General features: G+C 53.2%; 1 protein-coding gene across 6 annotated transcripts in view; it reads right to left on the bottom strand.

The window, feature by feature from the left end:
• Positions 1-2,476: 2,476 nt before the first annotated feature.
• The window catches only part of PIGG (phosphatidylinositol glycan anchor biosynthesis class G), a 40,174-nt gene continuing 20,714 nt past the window's right edge, over positions 2,477-21,936 (bottom strand). For 4 of the 6 annotated variants that reach the window (XM_060148990.1, XM_060148991.1, XM_060148994.1 and 1 more), the window contains 7 exons: positions 20,483-20,700; positions 20,042-20,323; positions 18,372-18,829; positions 15,887-16,078; positions 10,597-10,906; positions 6,867-7,030; positions 2,477-3,367 (listed from right to left, as the gene is read on the bottom strand). In XM_060148990.1, the coding sequence (XP_060004973.1) occupies positions 3,154-3,367; positions 6,867-7,030; positions 10,597-10,906; positions 15,887-16,078; positions 18,372-18,829; positions 20,042-20,323; positions 20,483-20,700 (1,838 nt within the window). In that variant the 3' untranslated portion in view covers positions 2,477-3,153. Of the gene's footprint in view, positions 3,368-6,866; positions 7,031-10,596; positions 10,907-15,886; positions 16,079-17,134; positions 17,335-18,371; positions 18,830-20,041; positions 20,324-20,482; positions 20,701-21,936 lie in introns of those variants that run through there. The other 2 variants (XM_060148992.1, XM_060148996.1) reach the window with 2 other exon arrangements.

The following is a 21,936-nucleotide window of genomic DNA, read 5'->3' on the forward strand; positions in this document are numbered from 1 at the left end:
AAAATGAAACAAAGAGAAAAATGGCAGCTCTAAATCCAATTGTATCAATAATTACATTAAATGTAAATGGACTAAATATTTCAATTACAAGGCAGAGATTGTCAGACTGGATAAAAAATCAGGATGCAAATTTTGAGCTTACAAGAGCCACTTTAAACAGAGTCACAGTAGGCTGAAATTAAAAGGATGGAAAAAGATATATGCAAACAGTAATCATAAGAAAGTTGGAGTGGCAGTATTAATATCAGACAAAATAGAATTTAAGACAAGGAGTATTACTGGAGATAAATAGGGATATTTCATGATGATACAAAGTAGATATATAAGGAAAATATAACAAACAGTGTATATGTGTCTAATAACAGTTTTAAAATATATGAAGAAAATCTAACAGATCTAAGAAACACATAAATCCACAATCATAGGTGTGTTTTTCTTCATTGTTTGAAGTATTTACAATTAAAAAATGACAAAAAATACTATTTTTCCTTAAAAAGGTGGGGTGGGGCAGGCCCTAGGAAGGTAAAGGAGGAGGGGGAAGAGGGCAGCAAAAAGAGAAATAAGAAGGTTCAAGGTCAAGAAAACAGTGCAGGAAAGCACAGCTCCATAAACCGTACCACACACGACTGGGCACTGCCTTGTGTGCAGAAGGAGCTGGTGCAGGCTGCAGACTAGGGCATCTGCTGAGGTGAGGGCAGGGCGGCACAGGCCAGGACCAGGAGCTTGGGTTTTGTTCTAAATGAATGAGATGAGCCCTAGCACTGTTGCCTGGTTTTTACTTTCAAAGATGACCGTGGCCTGCTCTATTCAGCACCCAGGCGAGAGACGCCTGTGACTGAGGCCAGGTGATGGGGTGCATCGATGGGTGGCATATGCCACTGAGGGGGGTGTGATGGGCACCTGGGGTGGGGGAATGCTGCCATTTCCGACACAGGGCCAGGAGGCGAGGTCTGGAGACTTCTCCTCTCACACCAGGTCGGGGGTGACCCTGAGCGTTCTCACACTGCCTGCATCCCCAGGTTGCTCATCCTCTGCATTCCTGCTGTGTGGCCGCTCTGCCCTCCGCTGGCCACTAAGCCCAGAGGGCCACTGACCCTGGACCAGCTCTCTTGCACTTAACTCTTCATCCCACGTCCTTCACCACAGCAGAGCCTCATAGTGTCTGCTCAGACTGTCCACACATTCACTAGCTTTGTGGCCCCAAACAGAATTTTCGGCCTCTACACCTGTTTTTCATCTGTGGTTAGTTCTGGTAATAATAGGCCAGGATGGTGGGAGGGTCACAGGCAAAGGGCCTTGCAGACAGGGCATTGCCTGCTTTCCTCAGCGGCTCCCCCTGGGGCACGTGCCCCTCCAGTACTCTGGTCAGTCCCCCTTTGTCCTGGCTTTGTGGCACTCTTGCAGCAGCAGCTGGCCAGCCCGCTCCATTCCCTCCCTGTTTGCCCATCTCCCTCAGCTCCTTCCTGCCGCGGGGCTGTGCTGACCTAGGTGTAGCTCGTCCTCGCTTTGTTCAGGGCTCTGCTCAAAGTTGCTTCTTCAGAATAGCTGATTGTGAACACCCTCCCTAAAAACAGCATTTTGGCCACTCTTTACACACTTCCCCTCTTTACTGTTTTCTTCTCAGCAGGGAACAGTGGATCTGAGTTTTATCTGCCCTCCTCCATTGGCATGTCAGCTCCATGAGGGCAGGGTTTTGCCTGTTTTGTTCAGCTAGGTTCCCCAGAGCTCAGGATGTGCTAGCACCCAGGAAGCAAATACTTGTTCAGGGGCTGAAATCAGGCTCTAATTCCTAGCACCTCAGCAAGAACGATCAGAGGTTCCTTCTTTCGAATAAACTCTACAGGCTGCCTGTGATGGGCACCAAGCACAGTAAGGACGACAGTGGGTCAAACCGCTACGCCTGTGGTCACGGTGCACCTCACCGCCGTAGCTCAGCACAGGGGCACCAGGTCCCTTAGGACATGCTGGCAGAAGCGGACCGATCCCCCACGGAAAAGATCCATTCAGGGAGCAAGACAGATCAATGGATTTTAATGAAGCAGAGCATGAAAGTTCAGTGATATGGTTGCAGATTCCACAATGCAACTGATCTGTTCTTTTTTAAGATAACTTTTATTTTGAAAAGTTTGAATCTCACAAGTTATAAAAATATTACTGAGAGGCCCACGTACAATTCACCCAGCTTTCCCCAACAACAGCACCTAACATGGCCACAGGCCTTGTCAAGCCTGGCAGCGGGCATGGGTGCCAGTCTGTTCACTCAGGCGAGGCCTGAGTAGGTCTTCACCTGTTTTACACACGCTCATCGCTTCTTTCTCCAACTGACCTTTAAGAAACTACCACAGGTCCAATTTTAGTGCAGTATCAAGAAAGAACATCCATGATGATCAGAAAAGGATATTAAAGCACTCCTCCCTTTTCCAACGACATATCTGTGCGACTGCTGCAATCACACACACACACCACAACAGACAGATGCAGAATGCAACCACCTTCAATTAAGTCAGACATTAGATTTCCAAAAATGTAAAGCAATGCCACTCTCCTCGCTCAATATTTTTGTTTTGGAAAAAATATTTTTCTTTAAAATGTTATATTAACACACAATGGGTTTATAACCTTATTTTCAAATGAATACATATTTTTGAATGCCTTAGTTTTAATTTTAAATGCCATAAATGCTGACAGACGTAGCCCACATAAACCCAAGCAGCTGGGGACCCCGGTAGTTCCTGAGCTCTGCGAGGGGACCCCGGCAGCAGATGAGCCCTGTCCCACAGAGCCCCCAGGCCCTCCGAGGCTCCCGTGCACTGTGACAAACCTGGAAACTTTTTATTCTTCAGTTTAAACAGATATATTTGGGTAACTTATCCAGAGGAAATTAGAAGTTCAGAAGTTTCTGGAGTGATTGTCAACAGGGGAATACAATTCGTATCCAAACTAAGTATTTCAAAATGACCTTTTTAAACCACTTACTATTTAACCAAAATTCAAGTACGGTAGTGAAAGAACTGGAAACTATTATCAACATTATAGAATTCACACCTTGTCTTTTTTAAGAATGATCTTGCATTTAAACAGATTTCTTTCATTATACAAATCCATGAAGTAAACAGTAAAGTTTAAAAAATATATTCTTTTTAATAACTTAGTCTAAGACTTTGTGTTGGTTTGGTCCATGGCTGTGAAGAATACACAGACAGCAGCTGTGATGAGTAGATGCATTCCCTCATAGAGAAGTTTTGGAGAAAACACACTCCATATAAATAAATGATAACGCAGGGATGTCACAAAAATGATATATGCAGAAACCGGAATAGAACAAATCAGTGCGTAGCAGAAGCAGGCATGACTCAGCGCCGAACCGCTGTTAATAAAAGGGGAAACGTGCGTTAGTACGCGCCACTTCTGGACCATGTGAGGCGTGAACACACACACATAATCGATATTTGTACTTTGACTACAGTAATTCCTGTTCCTGGGACTTAGTCTGGTGGGCACTGTGGCGCCCGAGGAGAGGACAGCTGCAGACGGGCACCTCCAGTCACTTAGGGCCACCACAATCTGCAAAATAGTTTTGAAAAATGCACCCCCAAATTCTACAGTTATTTATTTTAAAATTATACACGTTATAACATATAAACAATGAAAAGAAAATCACGCAAGGATGAGATACGTGTGGTGTCCAGGGGGTGTCTGGTCTGGTCTGGGGACGTTGGCTCACTCCTGAAATAAGAACAGTCCCCCTCAAGGCACATGCACGCACTGCCTTTGTTTCCAAGCCATCCCCACACATTACACAAATCTAGCCTGTTCTTCAAGGCACCTTCCGGGGACTGTGACCATTTCGGGATGACAAATTCCACCACCCAGGCACCTTTCACTCCTCGTCAACCCACAGATCCTCGGGGGCCAGGCTTTCCAGATTCCGGTCCTGGCGCCTCTCCTCACACCCCGCACGGAGTCTCCGCGACATGCATCGCTGCTGCTAACCCCTCCTGGCGCAGGGGCTCCGCCACGCGTGCAGGTGTCCTTGCCTGGCCCTAGCTGGCTCCCCACTGGGGCTTCAGTGCCCGTCCTTCCTGCTGGGCTCTCCAGCTGCCCGTCACCCTCAGTAGGCAGCACGCTCTGCTTCCTTCTTGACGCATCACGCAGCCTCGACGCCCACCTGCAGGCCCTCTTCTGGGATGCCGTCCTGACCCCTCACAGCAGTGCTGTGACTGGCTCATTTCGCCGCTGCCCCACCAGACCACGCGCTCCTGGAGTGACTCCTCACGCCCACGCCTTGGGTCCCACTTGGGATCCAGTCCATCCCGCAGGGGATCCCTGGAGAGCTGGGCCCCGAAGCATTGCCTCCTCCCTCCCCAGGGCCTTTCCCCCAACACCCAGCAAAGGGCACCCTAGGGAAAGGCCTAGCGGATGACGGGCCTCAGCGCGGGCTCTGCTGCCCTCTCCTGGGGCATCAGGGCGTCTGTGCCCAGCTGGGAGCCTGCTGACCCCACTCCCCTCTTGACCAGACAGTGAGCTCAGGACACTCACTTCCTTGTGTTTCGATTTCACACACTCGGAAGACACTGACTGAGGTCCCTTCCAGAGCGACAGCCAGTGGGGTGACAGTTCCCGTAACCTCAACAAATGACAATTTGCGACCTAGGGGACGAACGAAGGACCTGCAGCTTGGACCGCTCGGCTGTCCCTGCTGCTGAGCTCCAGACCGGAGGCCAGCTCCCAAAGCAGAGGGGCACGGGCCACCCAGTGCCCAAATTTTAAGCCATTAGAAATACGTTTTCTTTTTCTACCACTTTAATCTGGTTAGAGGTTTCTTATTTTACTAGAAAAAGTAGAAACAATGAGTGAAACTTGAGTGAAAATGAAGAAAAACCTTTTCTAAAATAAAGGAGAAACATTCCTTAATTAGGGAAAACGTCATACAACACTCTCCAACTGATTAAAATGCTTCAACTCACTTTAAAGAAATGCTTTCATCTGTCTTTTTTCTCCCCAGTACAAGTGCAATAGATGAGAAGCGCCAGGAAAATCAAGCTGTGAATTTAGCACCAGGAAGCTGCTCTTCACAGAAGCCCAGGCTCTCACCGTCTGGCCCTCACCCGCCTGGGTCCCCCTGCCCAGCAGACCCGGGGTCTGCAGACGCGGTACACGCAGAGAGCCGTGCTCCAGGGCAGGCAGCCCTCTGGGGCAGCAGTGAGCGCACCTCACCGGCTCACGGCCCCTTGGTCCCCGACATGCAAAGACACCTGTCGGTCAGTTTGGGCCTCTCGACCCCACGAAACCCACCCCCCGGGGCATCTAGGAATCCGCTAATGAAAGAACCCCCAGCTCGGCAGCGATCCTGCGCTGACGTGGGCTCACGTCCAGCACGAAAGCCTGGAAGGGCGTCCTGGGCTCCCCCACAGCGACCCCACGTCCAGCCGCTCCCGCCAGAGGCGCTCGGCTCGCGGGAGACCAGATAGGCAGCGGCTGATCAGAGGGGAGTCTGCCCACAGACACCCCAGAGGCCACACGCAGGCACTCCTCGTCCTCAGGAAGCCTGCGGCTGGGGAAAGAGAGCCTCTCGCTGGGGAAGCCAAGGCTCAGCCATGGCACTTTGGAGAGCAGGTGGAGCACACCGGGAGCCGCGGCCTCAGAGCAGAAGCCCACCCTCCTCAGGGGGAGCCGTCCCTTGCTTTCTTGCTCCAAAATCTGACGCTCACCTTCGCCCCGTCCACCGATGTGGACGTGAGCTTGGTGCAGAGGCAGAGGGTCCCGGAGGCCTGTGTCTCAGGAGCTGGTCTGGGGGTGACACGTGGGACTGAGAAGAACCCGTGAAGGGGGCCGAGGAAGCGGGGGCGGGTTCAGTGTGGGGTCAGAGGTCACCACAGTGAGGCCTGTGCTGTTAACTCGGGCGGGGAGGTGCGGGCCACGAGGGGGGCGGGGGCAGAAAGCTCGCCCTCCCCTCAGCTGCAAAGTGTCCTCCTGGGGCCTCCCTGACCCGCTTGACCCCCCCGGGGTGCGGAGGGGAGCGTGTTAGGAGTTCAGAGGCACTAAGGGAGCCTCACACCCCGCGGCACCTCACATGGGCCTACAACCCACGGCGGCGACACCATAGCCCGTTTTACAGACCGGGGAGCCAGGGCCCGTGTGGGAAGTGCAGAATCAGGCAGCCACACACCACCTGGGCTGCACTCTGCCAGGTGGGCCCAGGCACCGAGGTCACTGTGTGGGTAGAAGCTGGAGGCCCCTTCCTCACGAAGCCCCCTTTCTGAGGGGAGCGGGTATAAACAAGGAAGGAAGCACTGCATGCGAGGGGAGGGGAATGCTGTGGAGTAAACAGGCAGGGGAGGGGTGGACGGATGGATGTGCTGGGCAGGACAGAGCAGTGGGCTGCCCCGTCAGTCCGCTGGGAAAGGAGCCTTTGGGGCTGGTGACCGTTGGACTTCATGGGGGCAGGACAGGGCAACACAGAGTCGCACCCTCATGGCCAGCCCCTCAGGACTGTCCAGGCTCCTGTCTCCCTCCAGCAGGGATCCTGGAAGTGAGAAGCAGCATCTCCTGTTCTCTTGTTCCAAAGGGAACCCCCCTCCCCCCCGCCATCCCCCCGGCCCCGTGCTCCAACCAGGTCACCGGCAAGCAGAGAAAATGAAGAGACCTTCCTTCTTGCCCCTCTGGAGACACCGTGGTGTGAGCTGGAGAAAGCCAGCAGGGGTGTCTGAGCCGCCCCCACACAGACCAGCCCTGCCACGCACTGTGGACTGTTCAAGGTCAAAGAAACGGATGAAAATCGAGACCTTTGAGCCCTTGGGGTTCAGGCACCCTGTCTCTGGAACATGAGTTGATCTGCCATCAGGTTAAAGACGAAGGAGCCTCACCTGCTGGCTTCTGAGGTCAGGAAGTTTACCAGGTGGCTGGCCCATAGCACAGGCCCCGTGTATGTCGCAAACGTCGTCAGGAGCATGGCTGGGATCTCCACATAGGCGTCCAGGCCCACGAAGCCTGCTGAGATGTCCACGGTGGCGATGTTGTTGGAGTTTCCCTGGACACGGGGAGAAACAGGCTGAGCCGGCTGGTCTCATACCATGGCCACTAGCAACTGTGAGAGCCGGTCACGGTGACCTGGACACACAGGCGCCCCAGCTGCCCGTTCACTCCTGGTTCCGGGGCTGACCTTAGATGCTGTCCCTCCACCTGCCCGCCTCACACCCAGGCAGGAGGAGCAAGTGGAATGTCTTTTACCTTCGAGAGACTATACAAATGTAAGTCTGATGATGAACTATGGAAAATTCCAAACTTCCCCAGATCTATTTACTTCAGACAGACACACCGACCTCCCTCCTCAGGGACCCAGTCTGGGGGCTGCACGTGGCACGGGGGAGCTGAGGGCGGTGTTGCCACACGGCTCGCTCGAGGGTGGACGCCACTGTTAGGTGGCAGAGGGAGGGCGGGCTGGCTGCCTGGCGTACGGCTCAGGTGTCAGATGCAAGGTCTGGGCCAGTAACAGGACAGCTTGCCCCACGCAGGGAGGGTGGGGTTTTGAATCCCAGGGAAGGGTCTCACGAGGTTCAGTCCCTCTCCACTCTCGGTCTTTATTGACGCTGGGGGCCTTTTCTGAGACACTCATGATGTTTACGGGTCTGACGGCACAAATGTCTGTCCCAGCCCAGCGAAGGCCCCTCCCGGGAGCTCCTGACCCGACGGCCTGGGACACACGTCCGGCTGGGTGAAGCCCACCGCCTTCTCCCTCAGCCGTGTGGCACTCCAGGCAGTCACTGGGCCGTGGTGCAGACCGCAAACATCTCAGAGCCGCGCTCTTCCCTCGACAATAACCTCCCTCGTGCAGCCTCCCCTTGCCCCTGCTCTGCCCACGTCCGCCTGGGCTTTCCCCCAGCTGCACGACTCCCTCCCTGGAGCAGGAGGAGACCCTAGAGCTGCGAGAGGAGCAGGGGAGGGAGAACAAGAGTCCCAAACGCCACGCTGAGGGGAGGTGGGCCGAAGATGGAAAAGCGGGTCCCACACCAGGCAGGTCGCTGGAGGTCCCGCTGAAGCCGATTCAGCCGTCAGAGAGGGTCGACCTAAGGCGCGGCCTGCATGCTCTGGGGCTTTCCTTGCGTTAACTCTCTAGATCCTCAACAGTCCTGACACCGTGCAGGTGAGGAACCGAGGCAGGGAGAGACCCAGGGGCCCGCGGAGAGCTGTGGATGCCAGCTGGGCACCACGCTCCTGACCCCATACCACGAGGAGCTGGTGAGCTGAAGGCCGGAAGAAGGAGCGGAGAGCCTGTGATTCTCCTGCCAGGAAACCCGACAGTGGGAAAAGGGAGACGCCCGAGGGAAGGGCTGTGGGAGGGGAGATGAGCACGGCCCCAGGGGCGCTCTGCTCCCAAGGCCGCACAACTGCTGCTCGTCTGGCCTGCTGTGGGGCCCGCCGTGCAAGGGCCGACCTGCGCTGCCCCCGAGGACCTCTCGCACGTCTGACGGCGCCGCTGCAGGGACGCCCGTGGTCGCTGGACTCATGCACTCTGGCTGCCCACGGGCAGCGCCTGAGACGTGCCAGCAACACATGCCGTCACGGAAGCTTCGTGCTCACCCCCGAGGGACGAGGCCACATGCCCCCCAGAGGAGCACACCGAACGCCAGAGTCGGCCTCCCCGCTCGGGCGCCACCTGTGCTCAGTCTTCCTGATACTGAGGCCTCAGCGCGGAGCCAGGCTGCCTGAGCAGTAGCCGCCTTCTTCGTCTGGGTTCAGAGGGAGACTGTGGGCACCTGCCTGATCAGGCCAGCAGGGTCTGCTGTGCCCCCAGGACGCACCTGCAGCTTGCAGACTGTGTGGGCGCTGCCGGGAGGCGTCCCACGCAGAGCTGTGGGGCTGTGCGCCCCCGGGCAGGGGTGTCCTGTGTTCTCCAGACAGGCCCACGGTTCAGCTGGGCCCTGGGGAGCCTGGAGAAGGCAGAGGGACGAGGCGATCTTCCGATGTGACAGCGTTCCCATTCCCCACCAAGCCACTTGTGCTCAGAGACAGAGTGACCATCATTAACTGACCTCCAGACGGGAGGCAACCCCCAGGAACAGGCCTGCAAGTGACGTCCAGATGAAGAGAGGAAACAGACTGACATGGGCCATCTGGACATTTCTTGAAATGTGCAGTGAAACCTACAGTCCTTCCGAGGCCACACATGAGCTACGCCAACCGGCCGGCAGGACAGCTCTGACGCAGGTGCGCCCGGAAGAGGCACTCGGCCGCTCTCCTCCCTCCTCCCTTGGGGCCCACGTTCACGCTGGTCCCTTCGCTGTCTTCCCACTCCCGGCTGGTACTCCGCAATTCTGGAAATGCAAGCTCTGCACTTCCCCACATCCATGACGCCTGTGACCTTCTGAGAGGTATGAACAGCTGTGTCCTCGGTGGTAACACAGCATGAGGCACACACAGGAACAGAACCCGCGGGCCAGTGCTCGGCTGTCAGAGAGGGCGCCTTCCCGCGACGGGCGGCTCAGACGCCAGGGTGGTGCGGTCCACGCCCTGGGTCCGCAAGGACCCCAGCTGTGGCGTCGCTGCGGGGTCCTGGTGACAACGGTCGGCACTGAAAGTGGGGGTCCTTGGGGCGAGGCTACAGCTGGAGTGAAAGGGAGATGGAAGCAAAGTGGGGCTGGAGGATTGGGGAGGCACAGACAGGGGGAGGGTCAGGTCACATCCCTCCAGGACTTACAGATTTCTAGTACTTTACCCCTGCCCACTTCTGGGCTTCAGGGAACAAAAGGAAAAGCCATGCAACTGTGGTGAGGCTGGAAGCAGCCAGAAACCAGGAGACGAGGAAGAGGCCCCAGGCCAAGCTGCCGGGACACGGGGCACCAGGCAAGCTCCAGGGTCTGGACAGAGGAGGGAGGAAATGCAGACCCTCACTGTACAGACGAGAAAACACACTCAGACGTTCAGTCGGTTTGCAAAGTTCCTTGGCCGGACAGCGCGGAGCGAGATGGGGACTCCGGCGATTGCGCTCCACCCTCAGGGGAGATGTGTGCGGTACAGGTCGAGGGCGGGGCCACCTGACCCAGGGCAGCGATGCGGGAAGGCTGGGGTGGAACTCGGTCCCTCCAAGGCCGGGAGCTGGATGCTCTGTTCACCTGTCCAGGTGCTTCCCAAGTACACAGCTGCACACTGAGGTCTACCCTGGAGGCGGCTGGACTTGCCTTTATGGGCCCTTCAACACGGGAGAGGACGTGACAAGCACGGGGCCCAAGAGATTAATAACCAAGTGGGGAGCCCCAGAAATGCCTAGTGCTGACAGCCAAGGGAGCAGGTGAGAGCAGTCATCATCCACATCTGATAAAGCCACGGGAACATGATGCGCTGCCCTAACCGCCCGCTGAGAGCAGATCCAGCGCAGCTACTATACACCCCACCAAGGACGTCTGTCTTAAATAACTAAACGCACTTTACGCTATACGTGCAATTTAAGCGTGATTCACCACGCCATACTGACAGTTCTTTCACTAAACATACAGTATAACTTCCTAGCTTGTGGTAAAATTTTCTCAAAGAAAAACTAAAAGATAAACGACATAAAAAGTTAATAGTCTTCTACCCACGATAATGATGAAAACCTACCTGAAAATAGAAGAACGCTTGACCGAACCAGTAATGCATCACGGTGACCTCAGCTGCGTCGTGCCTCAGGGGCCGCCAGACGAACTGAGTCATGATGGTCTGGATGACGAGGCTCAGGGCTAAGACGGGAAGATTGTGAGGTCTGAGGAGCAGCGCCGCCAGCAGAACTAACCCGCTGTATATTTCCCAGAGGCCCACGGTCTTGACTGTGAAGTCATCAGCAGAGATCTGAGATTTAAGCAAGCCTTTGGTGCCCGTGAACAGAATGCCAAGGACAAAGACATAAACAAAACGAGCTTCGGTGATGCCCCTAAAGAAAGCAAAAGAAGTCAGATTCATTAGCACCAGCTAGAAAAATTCAAGCACACGTTATCCCATGAAAACCACGTGTCTACTGAGCTGACAGAACAAGCTTCAGGACCCACCCGCCGGGGGAGCTCTGTGGAAGTGAGGGCGTCTGCCTCTGCACATCAGCCTCCCAGGACGCCCCGCCCAGAGGCCGGCAGGCCTGTCCGCTCTGTGCTCACTTCTCTGATGGAGCCGGCTTACAGGAAAACTTGCTCCTGTGGCCCAAGGATCACCTAGGTGTAGGACCAGAGCCACTACTTGTAGCCGAAAGAACTGTCCACCTACTCTGCATAGTTAGTTTGAAAAACCACTGCAGTAGGATAAGGTCCAGCTCTGTCAGGAAATTCCGTAAGTTCATAAATGCTAAGACACAACCGAGCATGTTCACAACCAAGCAGATTTAAGTACGTGCTTGCATGTGTGTACAGACACACACATACAGTGGTGCGGTCCAGACTGCGGGTCTGGAGGAAGGTGGCGCCAGGTTAGTCTGGGCACTGCCACAGACGAGCTCTGCTGTTGGGGCAAGTGAATTACAACTTCTGATGCTCAGCTTCTTATTCATAAAATGAAGAGAAATGGAACCTACTCCTCACAAGGCTGTCCTGACAATTAAACAAGAGAACGCACGTAAAGCGTTTGGCACACGGTAAATGTTAAATACTACTGTGGAGTAAGTATTTTGGCACAGTCATCATCTGTAAAGGATACAATTTATGGCACTATACATTCCTAAAACATATTTTAGATCAATTTCATAAATCAAACATTTTCTACAGTACTAGAAAAGCTGATTATTTAAAGTGACGCTAAGTAAATCAAATTTTAAATGAAATGTTCACCTTAAGAATGTATCTGGGGACATCCTTGGTGGCGCAGTGGTTAAGAATCCGCCTGCTAATGCAGGGGACACGGGTTCAAGCAAGCCCTGGTCCGGGAAGATCCCACATGCAGCAGAGTCACTAAGCCCATGTGCCGCAACTACTGAGCCTGTGCTCTGGAGCCCGAGTGCCACAACTACTGAAGCCCGCACGCCTAGAGCCCGTGCTCCACAACAAGAGAAGCCACTGCAATGAGAAGCCCGTGCACTGCAACAAAGAGTGGCCCCTGCTCGCCTCAACTAGAGAAAGCTGCACACAGCAATGAAGACCCAATGCAGCCGAAATTAAATAAAGTAAATAAATTAAAAAAAAAAGAATGTATCTGTGTTGAAAACTGAATTTTCCTATATCAGATTTTCTTAGGAAAAGGTTTATACATTTTTTAAAAATAAACTTATTTATCTTATTTATTATTTATTTTTGGCTGCGTTGGGTCTTTGTTGCTGCATGCGGGGCTCCCTCTAGTCGCAGTGATCGGGGGCTACTCTTCGTTGCCGTGCATGGGCTTCTCACTGTGGTGGCTTCTCTTGTTGCAGAGCATGGGCTCTAGGCGTGCGGGCTTCAGTAGTTGTGGCACGTGGGCTCAGTAGTTGTGGCTCGCGGGCTCTAGAGCACAGGCTCGGTAGCTGTGGCACATGGGCTCAGTTGCTCGGCGGCATGTGGGATCTTCCCGGACCGGGGATCAAACCCGTGTCCCCTGCACTGGCAGCTGGATTCTCAACCACTGCGCCACCGGGGAAGCCCAGTTTCTGCGTTTTTAAAAAATGGTGTTTTTTTTAGGATGATCAGTTTAATTTAAAGAGTGGAGCACTATCTACTGGCAACATGGAGACACGAGAGGCTGATATGAGGCCCGCCATGGGGCTCACCCTGGTGGAGGAGCTGGGGTCAGATGCAACCACGCCAAGGTGTGTGCTAAGCTGAGTGCTGATGACGGACCCACAGGGTCAAAGAGGGGGAAATGAGCAAAGGTCCAAGGAATCAGAGAAGTTTCAAAGAAGAAAGGGGCTGGGTTCTGTATCAAGGAGGACTGACTGTGAACAGGAGGGAGAGCGCCACCGGGCGCCTTTAATGGATCCACCTCTTGCCCCCACCAGTCAGCTGTGACTGCACATCCAGAACCACTGGAAATTGGCTTCTGCTCCAGCCAGGTCTGGGCTGCGGAGTGGAGACGACAGCCAAGAGCTAAGCGTAGAGGACTCTAGCATACTGACGGACAGCAGCACCTGCGGGGATTGCAAGGAGAGAAGCAGCTTTCAGGCAGACCTAGAATTAGGGCAGCTTTAGAACTGGGGCAGATCTGGAACCAAGAGGGGTCTAGAATCAGGACAGATCGGGGTGGAGAACGGAAGCATTCTACGGGACGGATGTGAACCAAGCAGTGCAGGTTAATGAAAGGGTGCACTGGCCTATATTTTGGGCACCAACAAGGTACATGCTGTTCTATCCATGAAAGGTAAGGAAGTCATCGAAGTCTTGAAGTGAAATCAGGTGTATCCGAGAGGAAAGAGGAATTTATTCATGTGTTGCACTTTGAGATTTAAACAAACACCCCTGGATTGGACGCCCTCACATGTGACATCCAGCCTTGACATCTGCCCAGAGTCTCAGACTTTGAAGTGAACAGTCTTTAAGATGTCTCCCCACCATGCCCTCCCCACCTGACCTCCCTGCCTCAGGTGAAGGCCTGCCACTCTGCCGTCACCTCAGCCAGGCCCCTGGCATCACCTTGACGTCCCACACCAGTTGACAGGTCTTGTTTCCAGGTGTGGCCCTTGTGCCCCTCAGCCACCCAAACAACCGGGCCATAGCCCTCAGAATTCACCTTGACACCTTTTTAGAGAGGATAACACTTGCTTTTCTTTCTCTGATTAGGAAAGCAATACCAAACATCCAGAGAAGAGTTAACACCTATCCTTCTCAAACCATTCCAAAAAACTACAGAGGAAGGAATGCTTCCAAACTCATACTATGAGGCCAGCGTCACCCTGATACCAAAACCAGACAAAGATATTGCACACAGAAAAATTATAGGCCAATATCACTGATGAACACAGGTAACAAATCCTCAACAAAATATTAGCAAACCGAATTCAGCAAAACATTAAATGGATCACACACCATGATGAAGCAGGATTTATCCCAAGGATGCAAAGACGGTTCAATAGCCACAAATCAATCAGAGTGATTCACAACATTAACAAACTGAAGAATGAAGACCATATGGTCATCTCAATAGATGCAGAAAAAGCAGTTCACAAAATTCAACACCATTTACGATAAAAAGAAAAAACAACTCTCTAGAAAGTGGGTATAGAGGGAACATACCTCAACATAATAAAGGCCACATACGATAAGACCACAGCTAACATCATACTCCGTGGTGAAAAGATCTAGATCAAGAACAAGACAAGGATGCCCACTCTCGCCACTTTTATTCAATATAGTATTGGAAGTCCTAGCCACAGCAATCAGATAAGAGAAAGAAATAAAAGACATCCAAATTGGAAAGGAAGAAATAAAACTGTCACTGTTTGCAGATGCCATGATACTATACATAGAAAATCCTAAAGACAGTACCAAAAAACTACTAGAGCTCATCAATGAATTCAGTAAAGTTGCAGGGTACAAAATTAATAAACAGAAATCTGTTGCATTTCTATAACTAACAACAAACTATCATAAAGAGAAATTAAGAAAACAATCCCACTGACAACTGCATCAAAAGAATAAAATACCTAGAAATAAATCTAACTAAGGAGGTAAAAGACCTGTATTTGGAAAACTATAAGACACTGATGAAAGAAACTGAAGACAACACAAACTGATGGAAAGATATCCCATGTTCTTGGATTGGAAGAATTAATACTGTTAAAATGACCATACTATGCAAAGCAATCTACAGATTCAATGTAATCCCTATCAAAATACCAATGGTGTTTTTCACAGAACTAGAACAAAGAATTCTAAAATTTGTAGGGAAACACAAAAGACCCCAAATAGCCAAAACAATCTTGAGAAAGAAGAACAAAGATGGAGGTATCACGTGCCCTAACTTTAAACCATATTACACAGCTACAGTAATCAAAACAGTATGGTAATGCACAAACACACACACACACATAGATCAATGGAACAGAAGAGAGAGCCCAGATGAACCTACACTTATATGGGCAATTAATCTACAACAAAAGAGGCAACAATATACAATGGGGGAAAGACAGCCTCTTCAATAAATGGTGTTGGGAAAACTACACAGCTACGTTTAAAAGAATCAAACGGGACAACTCTCTTACATCATGCACAAAAATAAATTCAAAATGGATTAAAGACTTAAATGTAAGACCTGAAACCATAACTCCGAGGCTTACCCACTGCTGTTGGCCAACTACCTTGTTTTTTACTCTGTGCAACTGTAAAGTAATGCTTCAGAGAGCATGCCCGTATCCCAGTCTCTCGCCTCACCTCTGGTTGTATTTTTGAGATAAATTCTAGAAGAGGACACCCAAGTCAGAGGGTTGGACAAAGTCAAGGTTCTTAACACGTTTTACGAACAGCCCTCCAGAACAGGCTCTGCCCACCCCAGCCTACATCACCATTAAAAACAAAAAAGCTGCCACTTTGACATGCAAAAAGTGGTCCTGACGATTCAATCACCATGAGCCCCCGCTCCAGGAACTCACGTAAGTTATGGGAAAGTTTGGTTTTCTGGCATGCTTCACCCCCCAACTCCTAGGCAGCATCCACTCGTTATTATCCTCATTACTAGTTACTTCTTGATGGAGCAAAACTGAATCCTTTAAATTCTTTATTTTTAAAGAACTCCTTACTAAAAAAAATAAATAAATCTTAGTGACCTTACTTCCAGGTTATTCGTCTCTCTCCTTTCAAAAAAAGAGGCTAACAGAATTGGTTCACTGAGGCATTGTCAGTAACCGTTGACAAAATCACAATTCACAAAGACCAAACTCCAATGTTCTCAAGATTGCATGGCATTTTTTAGTACATAAAACATTAGAACAGATCTAAAAACAAGTGCTTGTGTCTGGCAGTACACTTACTTTGAAATGTCTTTGTTGTTTTGCTGCCATGGGAACAGCAGATTTCCAATGGCCACCCTGTAGCAATAGATGCCCAGCAGGCCAAACGCCATGGCCACTTTTGATGCCAGGGAGCACCTCTTCTGAACCAACACAAAAATCATGATGAGGGAAACTGCGGCCAGAACAGACAGTTCAGCCTTATGATCAGAGCTGAAATGAAATGTAAAATGCCAAAAATTACTACCAAGGATAACTAGCGATATTACGGATCTACACCAAGTGGCTTTCTCAGAACTGTAGGAAAAAGAGCTCATTTTCCTGAAAAGCAAAAAAGAAAATTTTTTGTTTTTTAAATTCAAACAGAGGTTCTTAAAGTGGAACAAATAAAGGGCCGTTAACCCAATCTCTCATTGCTCATTCACAACTGGTAGCTACCATCAGCTCTGCACTGGCCAGGGCAGCGATATATTCAACACTGCCCGCTGGCTGCCCTGGTGCCCCCTTTCTGGGGCAGCCTCATTTTCCCCAACCACAGGTGAAGAGGTTGTGTGCAAACTGCACATTTACCAGCGTGCGCCCGCTCACGGGAGACGCACACATCCTGGCACTGTCCTCTTCCATTCACTCGTCAGTGCACACAGACTCACGCAGGAGCGTCTGCCCCCTCCCAGGCGGGGAGACCTGGTGAAGAGGCTGGGCACGTGGCTGTCACAGGCCCTCTCTCTGCCCGGCCCTTGCCCACCGCTCCCTGCCAACTCGGCGAGCTGAGCCCTGGGAAAGCAGGGCTCTTTCCCATGCTAGTCACTGCAGCTCACACTCACAAAGCCCACGTGTTCACGAGCCGTTAAGCTGAGGCATGTATACGCCACGCGGAAAGATGAACTTGGGAAGATGCAGAGGAAAGGAGGCCAGTGTCAGGGCACGGGTCCCGGGAATGGCAGACGGTGATGGGGGCCACGCTGGGGCCTCTGTTGTTGCTCTGTAAGCTGCATGTTCCATGCAGATCCTGGACTGTTAATTGTCACAAATGGAAAATGGAGCATAGAGACGGTGATTGGGCGTCTCTCAAAGGCTCTGCCCTGGAGGAGGAATCACCGAAACTGCAGCCTCTTTACAAACTGACAGGGAGAATCGTGCTGCAGGAGGGGAGCGCCCTTGATGGAAAGGGGTGGGGGTTCAGTGTGCTGGAGGAGGGTCTAGACCCAGGACTGGGCACAGCTGCACCCTGGAGAGTGGGCCAGGGGTGGTGGCAGCATCCCTACACACCACGTTAGTGCATCTGTGGGTGGAAATCAGCAGATCTTCCCGCAGTGCTGCAGCTTCCCAGGAAAATAAGAAGTGAGGTCGTTGTGCTGCCCCAGCACGCTCTCATCCTCACGTGCTCTGGCTCCGCCTGGTGCTGCCTCAGCTCCCCTCTGCTTTCACACCCCAAGCGCAGACAGGCCAGCGCCCTCTCTTCAGGGTTGCTGTGAAAATGAAATGAGCGGGCACACAGCAGGAACCTGAAAAACGCTACCTGTGATTACTATGGTTGCCGAAGGTTTGCTAGTACTGTTAACACTTGGTAGAAATTTATCATGAGGGTTATTTGGCCAGAGGAATAAACAAGCTTACGGCCTTTGATGTACAATTCCAGGTATCTTCCAAAAGGACGGTGCCAGTGTGTGGCCCCAGGGCTCCCCGGTGCTCGCCAAGCCTGGGTTTTGTCCCCTCCCTCATCACATATAAAACCGCACGTTCTTATCTAACTGAAGTTCCCGAATCACGAGCAGGAGTGAGCACTTCCTGTTCTCTCCTTTGCCACTTCCTCCTTTAGGAACGTGTCTACGACCTTCCTGAGCCCTGCTTCCTGCTGACAATTCTTACAGAAGCTCTTCCCAGCGATCCGACAGTGACCCTTGTCACTCTTGGAAACACTTTTTCATTTCACTGCTCCCATACTTTAGTTTTCTAAGCCTTCACTGACAGAGAGTAAAACTTATGATATGACCAAATGCTGGTCTTTTCTGTCCTAGTTTCTTCTCTGTACTTCAATCTTCTGTATCTGCTATACTTTCTACTACATTTCCCAGCCACTCATGAGAGGCCTCAGAGGAGGCTGAAGGCTCACCTACAGGCTCCAACCAACGCAGCTGCCCTTCCTGGGGGCGGGGAGAGAAGGGCGGAAGCCCAGAAGGCAAAGCCACTCTCCCAAGGGCTCCTGGGCACAGGCCCTGCCAGCCCGTCACCCCAGCCTCGCACCAGCGGGGACAGGGCAGCGAGTGACAAACTACATCCTGCTGCAGTGATCATTTTAAAATTCACAGGTTCTCAAACATGAACACTTACAGGGATTCAGCGATAAAAAACCAAACTATCAAGCTAGCCTCAAATAAATTCACCTCTCAATGTCAAATCATGGGTTAGTTTTCTATTTCTTCAGATCTCAAATGCCATTTCTATCCTGAATATGAAAAACAGGCCTACGGAGGGTCTGGCCCGAGGCCACGGCTTTTGCCCTCACCTGGTGAGCCAGTGCCCCAGGTCAGGCCGGTGGGCCCACTGCACGCCCGTCTGGTTCAGTGACCGAAGCAGCCGGCAGCAGGTCAGAATCAGCCACGGGCTCGCCAGCACCATCCACCTTTCAGGGCCTCTGAGCGCTCCCAGGGGAGAGGGGTGCCTGGACGCTCTGTCGAGCTCCCACACGTCAGGGCCAGGGCTCTTGCCCTGTGGGGCCGCTGCGACCCCGTCAAAGTCCTCTCCCGCGTGCGGGGAACTCTGAGGCGCACAGTCGTCTCCCAGAAAGCAGTTTCTGTAGATTTCGTGGCACAGAGCTAGACACAGCGTGTTGACGAGGAAGTACCACGTCTGGGGCTCCTCTTCGATGAAGCTGCTTGCGCCCAGACTCAACGTGTGGCCCACGGTCCCCAGCAAGATGAGAAGATCTAACTCCGACCACCTTGAGTTGCACTGAGGTGGATTCTGTAAAAAGGAAAATGTATTTTATATGGGAAAAATCTGAACAGCACATCATCTTCTTGCTGCCCGCGCTTACAGCTTTCGCTCACAGAACCTAACCTGCCGTGACAGACACCTGCTGCCCCTCACGCCCGGCACCCACTACTCCCCGTCCCCCCGAGCACCGCCAGGAGGACGTGGAAACAGCAGGGCGGTCCTCCCCGGACTGCAAGTCCTAAGCTGAGTGACAAGGAGACTGAAGCTGTCTGGACCCAAGCAGTCTCGGCAGTGCCGGAGCCTGCAGCATTGCCCACCAGTCCCAGGCCGGACCCTCCTTGCAGCCTGTCCTTGCCCTCTGAGCCACTGCCTGCTACTGGACACCAAAGAGCCCCAAGGGTGTATTCCACCGAACCAGACACCTAAGTTCTCCAAGAACTTTCCAGAAATCCAGAGAGTTTCCATTACAGCAGTTGGCATCACAGTACTAGCCCGTAAATACACTAATTTAAAGCATTTAAAGTAAAATGAGGACTCCATGGCCGTCATTCAGTACTACTCGATATTTGTTCTACTAACTGCGTGCAGCTAGTACATGACAGAGCTTGATACTGTGAGCCTGCTCAGGCCCTGGAGAATCAGACTGCTCTAGGGAAGCCCATGCTCCAGCGGGGACACATATGTGTGGTAAACGACACCACACAGGTTGGGGGGCGCGTCTGTGGCCCTGTGATGAGTCACTGCACTGGGTCCCTCGGGCTCTGGGCACTGTGGACCAACTGGGACTGCCCACCTCTCTCTCACCACCCTGCCACCACAAGCAGCTGATGAATGAAGGTGTCAGAGGCCAAAGGCTGCAAGAATTCTAAAGGAGAACATCAGTCTAGAAGAGGAAACTGCATTTTATGAGGCAGGATGAGGGCGGGGTCTGTCCCCTCCTGGCCCCCGTCAGCCAGCTGCCTGTCCCTCTGTACCAGCCGCTCTGGACAGTCCCTGGTTACAGCGCCAGGGGCCCCGTCTTTCTAACTGAGAAGGCAGGCGTGAGACCTCATAGCACAGGTCTGAGCGTGTCAAGTCGGGATGCCCAGGGACCCGGGAGACCAGCCACTGTGAGCTCCCATGAAGGGTGGGCCCTTTCCTCGGCGCCCATCAGCATCATGCCTGGTACGCGCCAGGGGCTTAACCCGTGTCTCATCAGCTGGAGGAACAAGAACAGCCTATCTGGAAAGCCGGCCTTACCTTACTCAGACGCTTTCCGCCGGCAAACATCCCGGTGAGAGCAGACAGGACTGCGCAGAGCAGTGTGGAAATCAGCACCATCACTCCGCCTGCCGTCAGCCACGGGAGGCTGCACAGGTAGCACGTTCCGCCTGCGGAGGTGCACACGGTGACGTGGAGCGCTACGAGGCCCAGGGGCAGCAGGTAACAGAGCAGAGAGAACGCGGGCGACGGCAGAGGGACGTCCAGCTCGGCCTTGCCGCTCAGTGCCCGGGGGCCGCTGAGCAGAAGCAGCGCGAGGACCTGCAACAAGAAGCAGCGGTGGCGTCCGCGACTCCACCACGCAGGGGGCTCTCCCTTCGCTTTTCTAGAAACTTTCTACGTCCTTTAAACTACCCAATCCCGGCCAAGCTAGGTGCCCAGTTTAACAGCGGAGCCGCGACACTGCACAGGCAGCCATACCTCCAGGACCAGGACGGTCCCCACCGCCATGGAGTAGACGTCATACTGGGCTGCTTGTCTGCTCAGGGACAGGCTCAGGGCCCTCAGCGCGTCCAAGTACTGCCTGCGAACCTTGCTTCCCAGGTTGGAAAGGACTTCTGAGCTATTCTCCTCCAAGTACAGTCTGACCCAGTTCCCGTGCAACCTTTCGGACACTTTAAACTGCTCAAACCCAGGCTCTGCCGAGAAGAAAAGGCAACACACACATATCACCGACATGCACGCACATGTGTAATTGTAATCTCAGAGTGCTCAGTTATTCACGGCACTTGGCAGAGCCTGACACCTAACCAAGATGAACTCCGGGGGTGGGGGTGGCTGCCAACACCTCCGGTAAAACCCCAACAGCGGATGAAGCCAGCCTGTCCTCTGCCGTCCCTCCTGCCCGCCAGCCCTCGGTGCACGCCACGGACAGCAGCGTCTGCCCGCTGCTCAGCCCCGCCTTCTCCGCCTCCCGCTTGCCGCCTCCTCCCCCTTCTCTCTCTCCACTCTTCTTCCTCAAGGTGCAGTATAAAACGTCCCAGGAATGCACTGCATGAGAACCCTCAGTTCTACAAAATCCTTCCGACCCTCACGCTCTGGGTGAGGACGGGGCAGGCAGGGGCCTGACACCCGCTCCACCGCGTGCCCCTTCCCGAGGCAGGCCGGCCCCTCCTGCCTCTCACTGCCAGCGGCCCTCTTTCACCTGCTTCCCTTCTTCACCAGTCTTCTTTGGGAAGGGGTGGCAGTCTCCCCGCCCTCCTACCACAACGCTGAGCTATGTCTCCCATGCACCACACCGGCTGAATGGTCCACGGCCGACATAAAGCCAGGGCTGCGTGATGGCTCGTGGATGGAGCCCAGCCCCGGCTGCAGCCGGCTCCCCACTGGGGACGACAGTGGCGTGCCGCCCAAGGCCAGGGGTCTTGCCTTCCTTCCTTTCAGGGCTGGACCAGACTCAACTGTAACTCGGCTGGTCGGCTGAGCAAGAACTTCTCTCCCGAGACTCCCTGGTACGTAACATGCTCTTTCAACTTCAAGCAGAGCTGAAAGGCCATGCCTTTCAGGGGCCTTGGCCCAGCCCACCAGCAGTGCCCCCACCCTGCCTTCCCTGATCACAGCCCGGCATCCTCACGGCACAACCCCTGAGCATGGGCCCCGATGCCTGCAGCCCCACCACTGCTGCTGGAGCCAGCTGACCTGCACCAAGTGCTGGTGGCAGGCATGACCCTAAGCCCTCACTCAGGTCCTCTCCCAGTGACCTATGGGACTGGAAAGGTTAGACACCCATTTCAGAGAGGAGGCAACTCAGACACCCGCTCATGGGCAGGCAGGTGAGAGCTGGGGTCTAAGTCTGGATCCAAGCTGGTACCCGTACTTGCTACACCCCAAAGTCAAAGACACGGAGGCACCTGTGTCTGCACCCCACCGCCTAG

The sequence above is a fragment of the Lagenorhynchus albirostris genome, chromosome 4 (assembly GCF_949774975.1).
Source record: "Lagenorhynchus albirostris chromosome 4, mLagAlb1.1, whole genome shotgun sequence".
NCBI classification, from domain to species: domain Eukaryota; kingdom Metazoa; phylum Chordata; class Mammalia; order Artiodactyla; family Delphinidae; genus Lagenorhynchus; species Lagenorhynchus albirostris.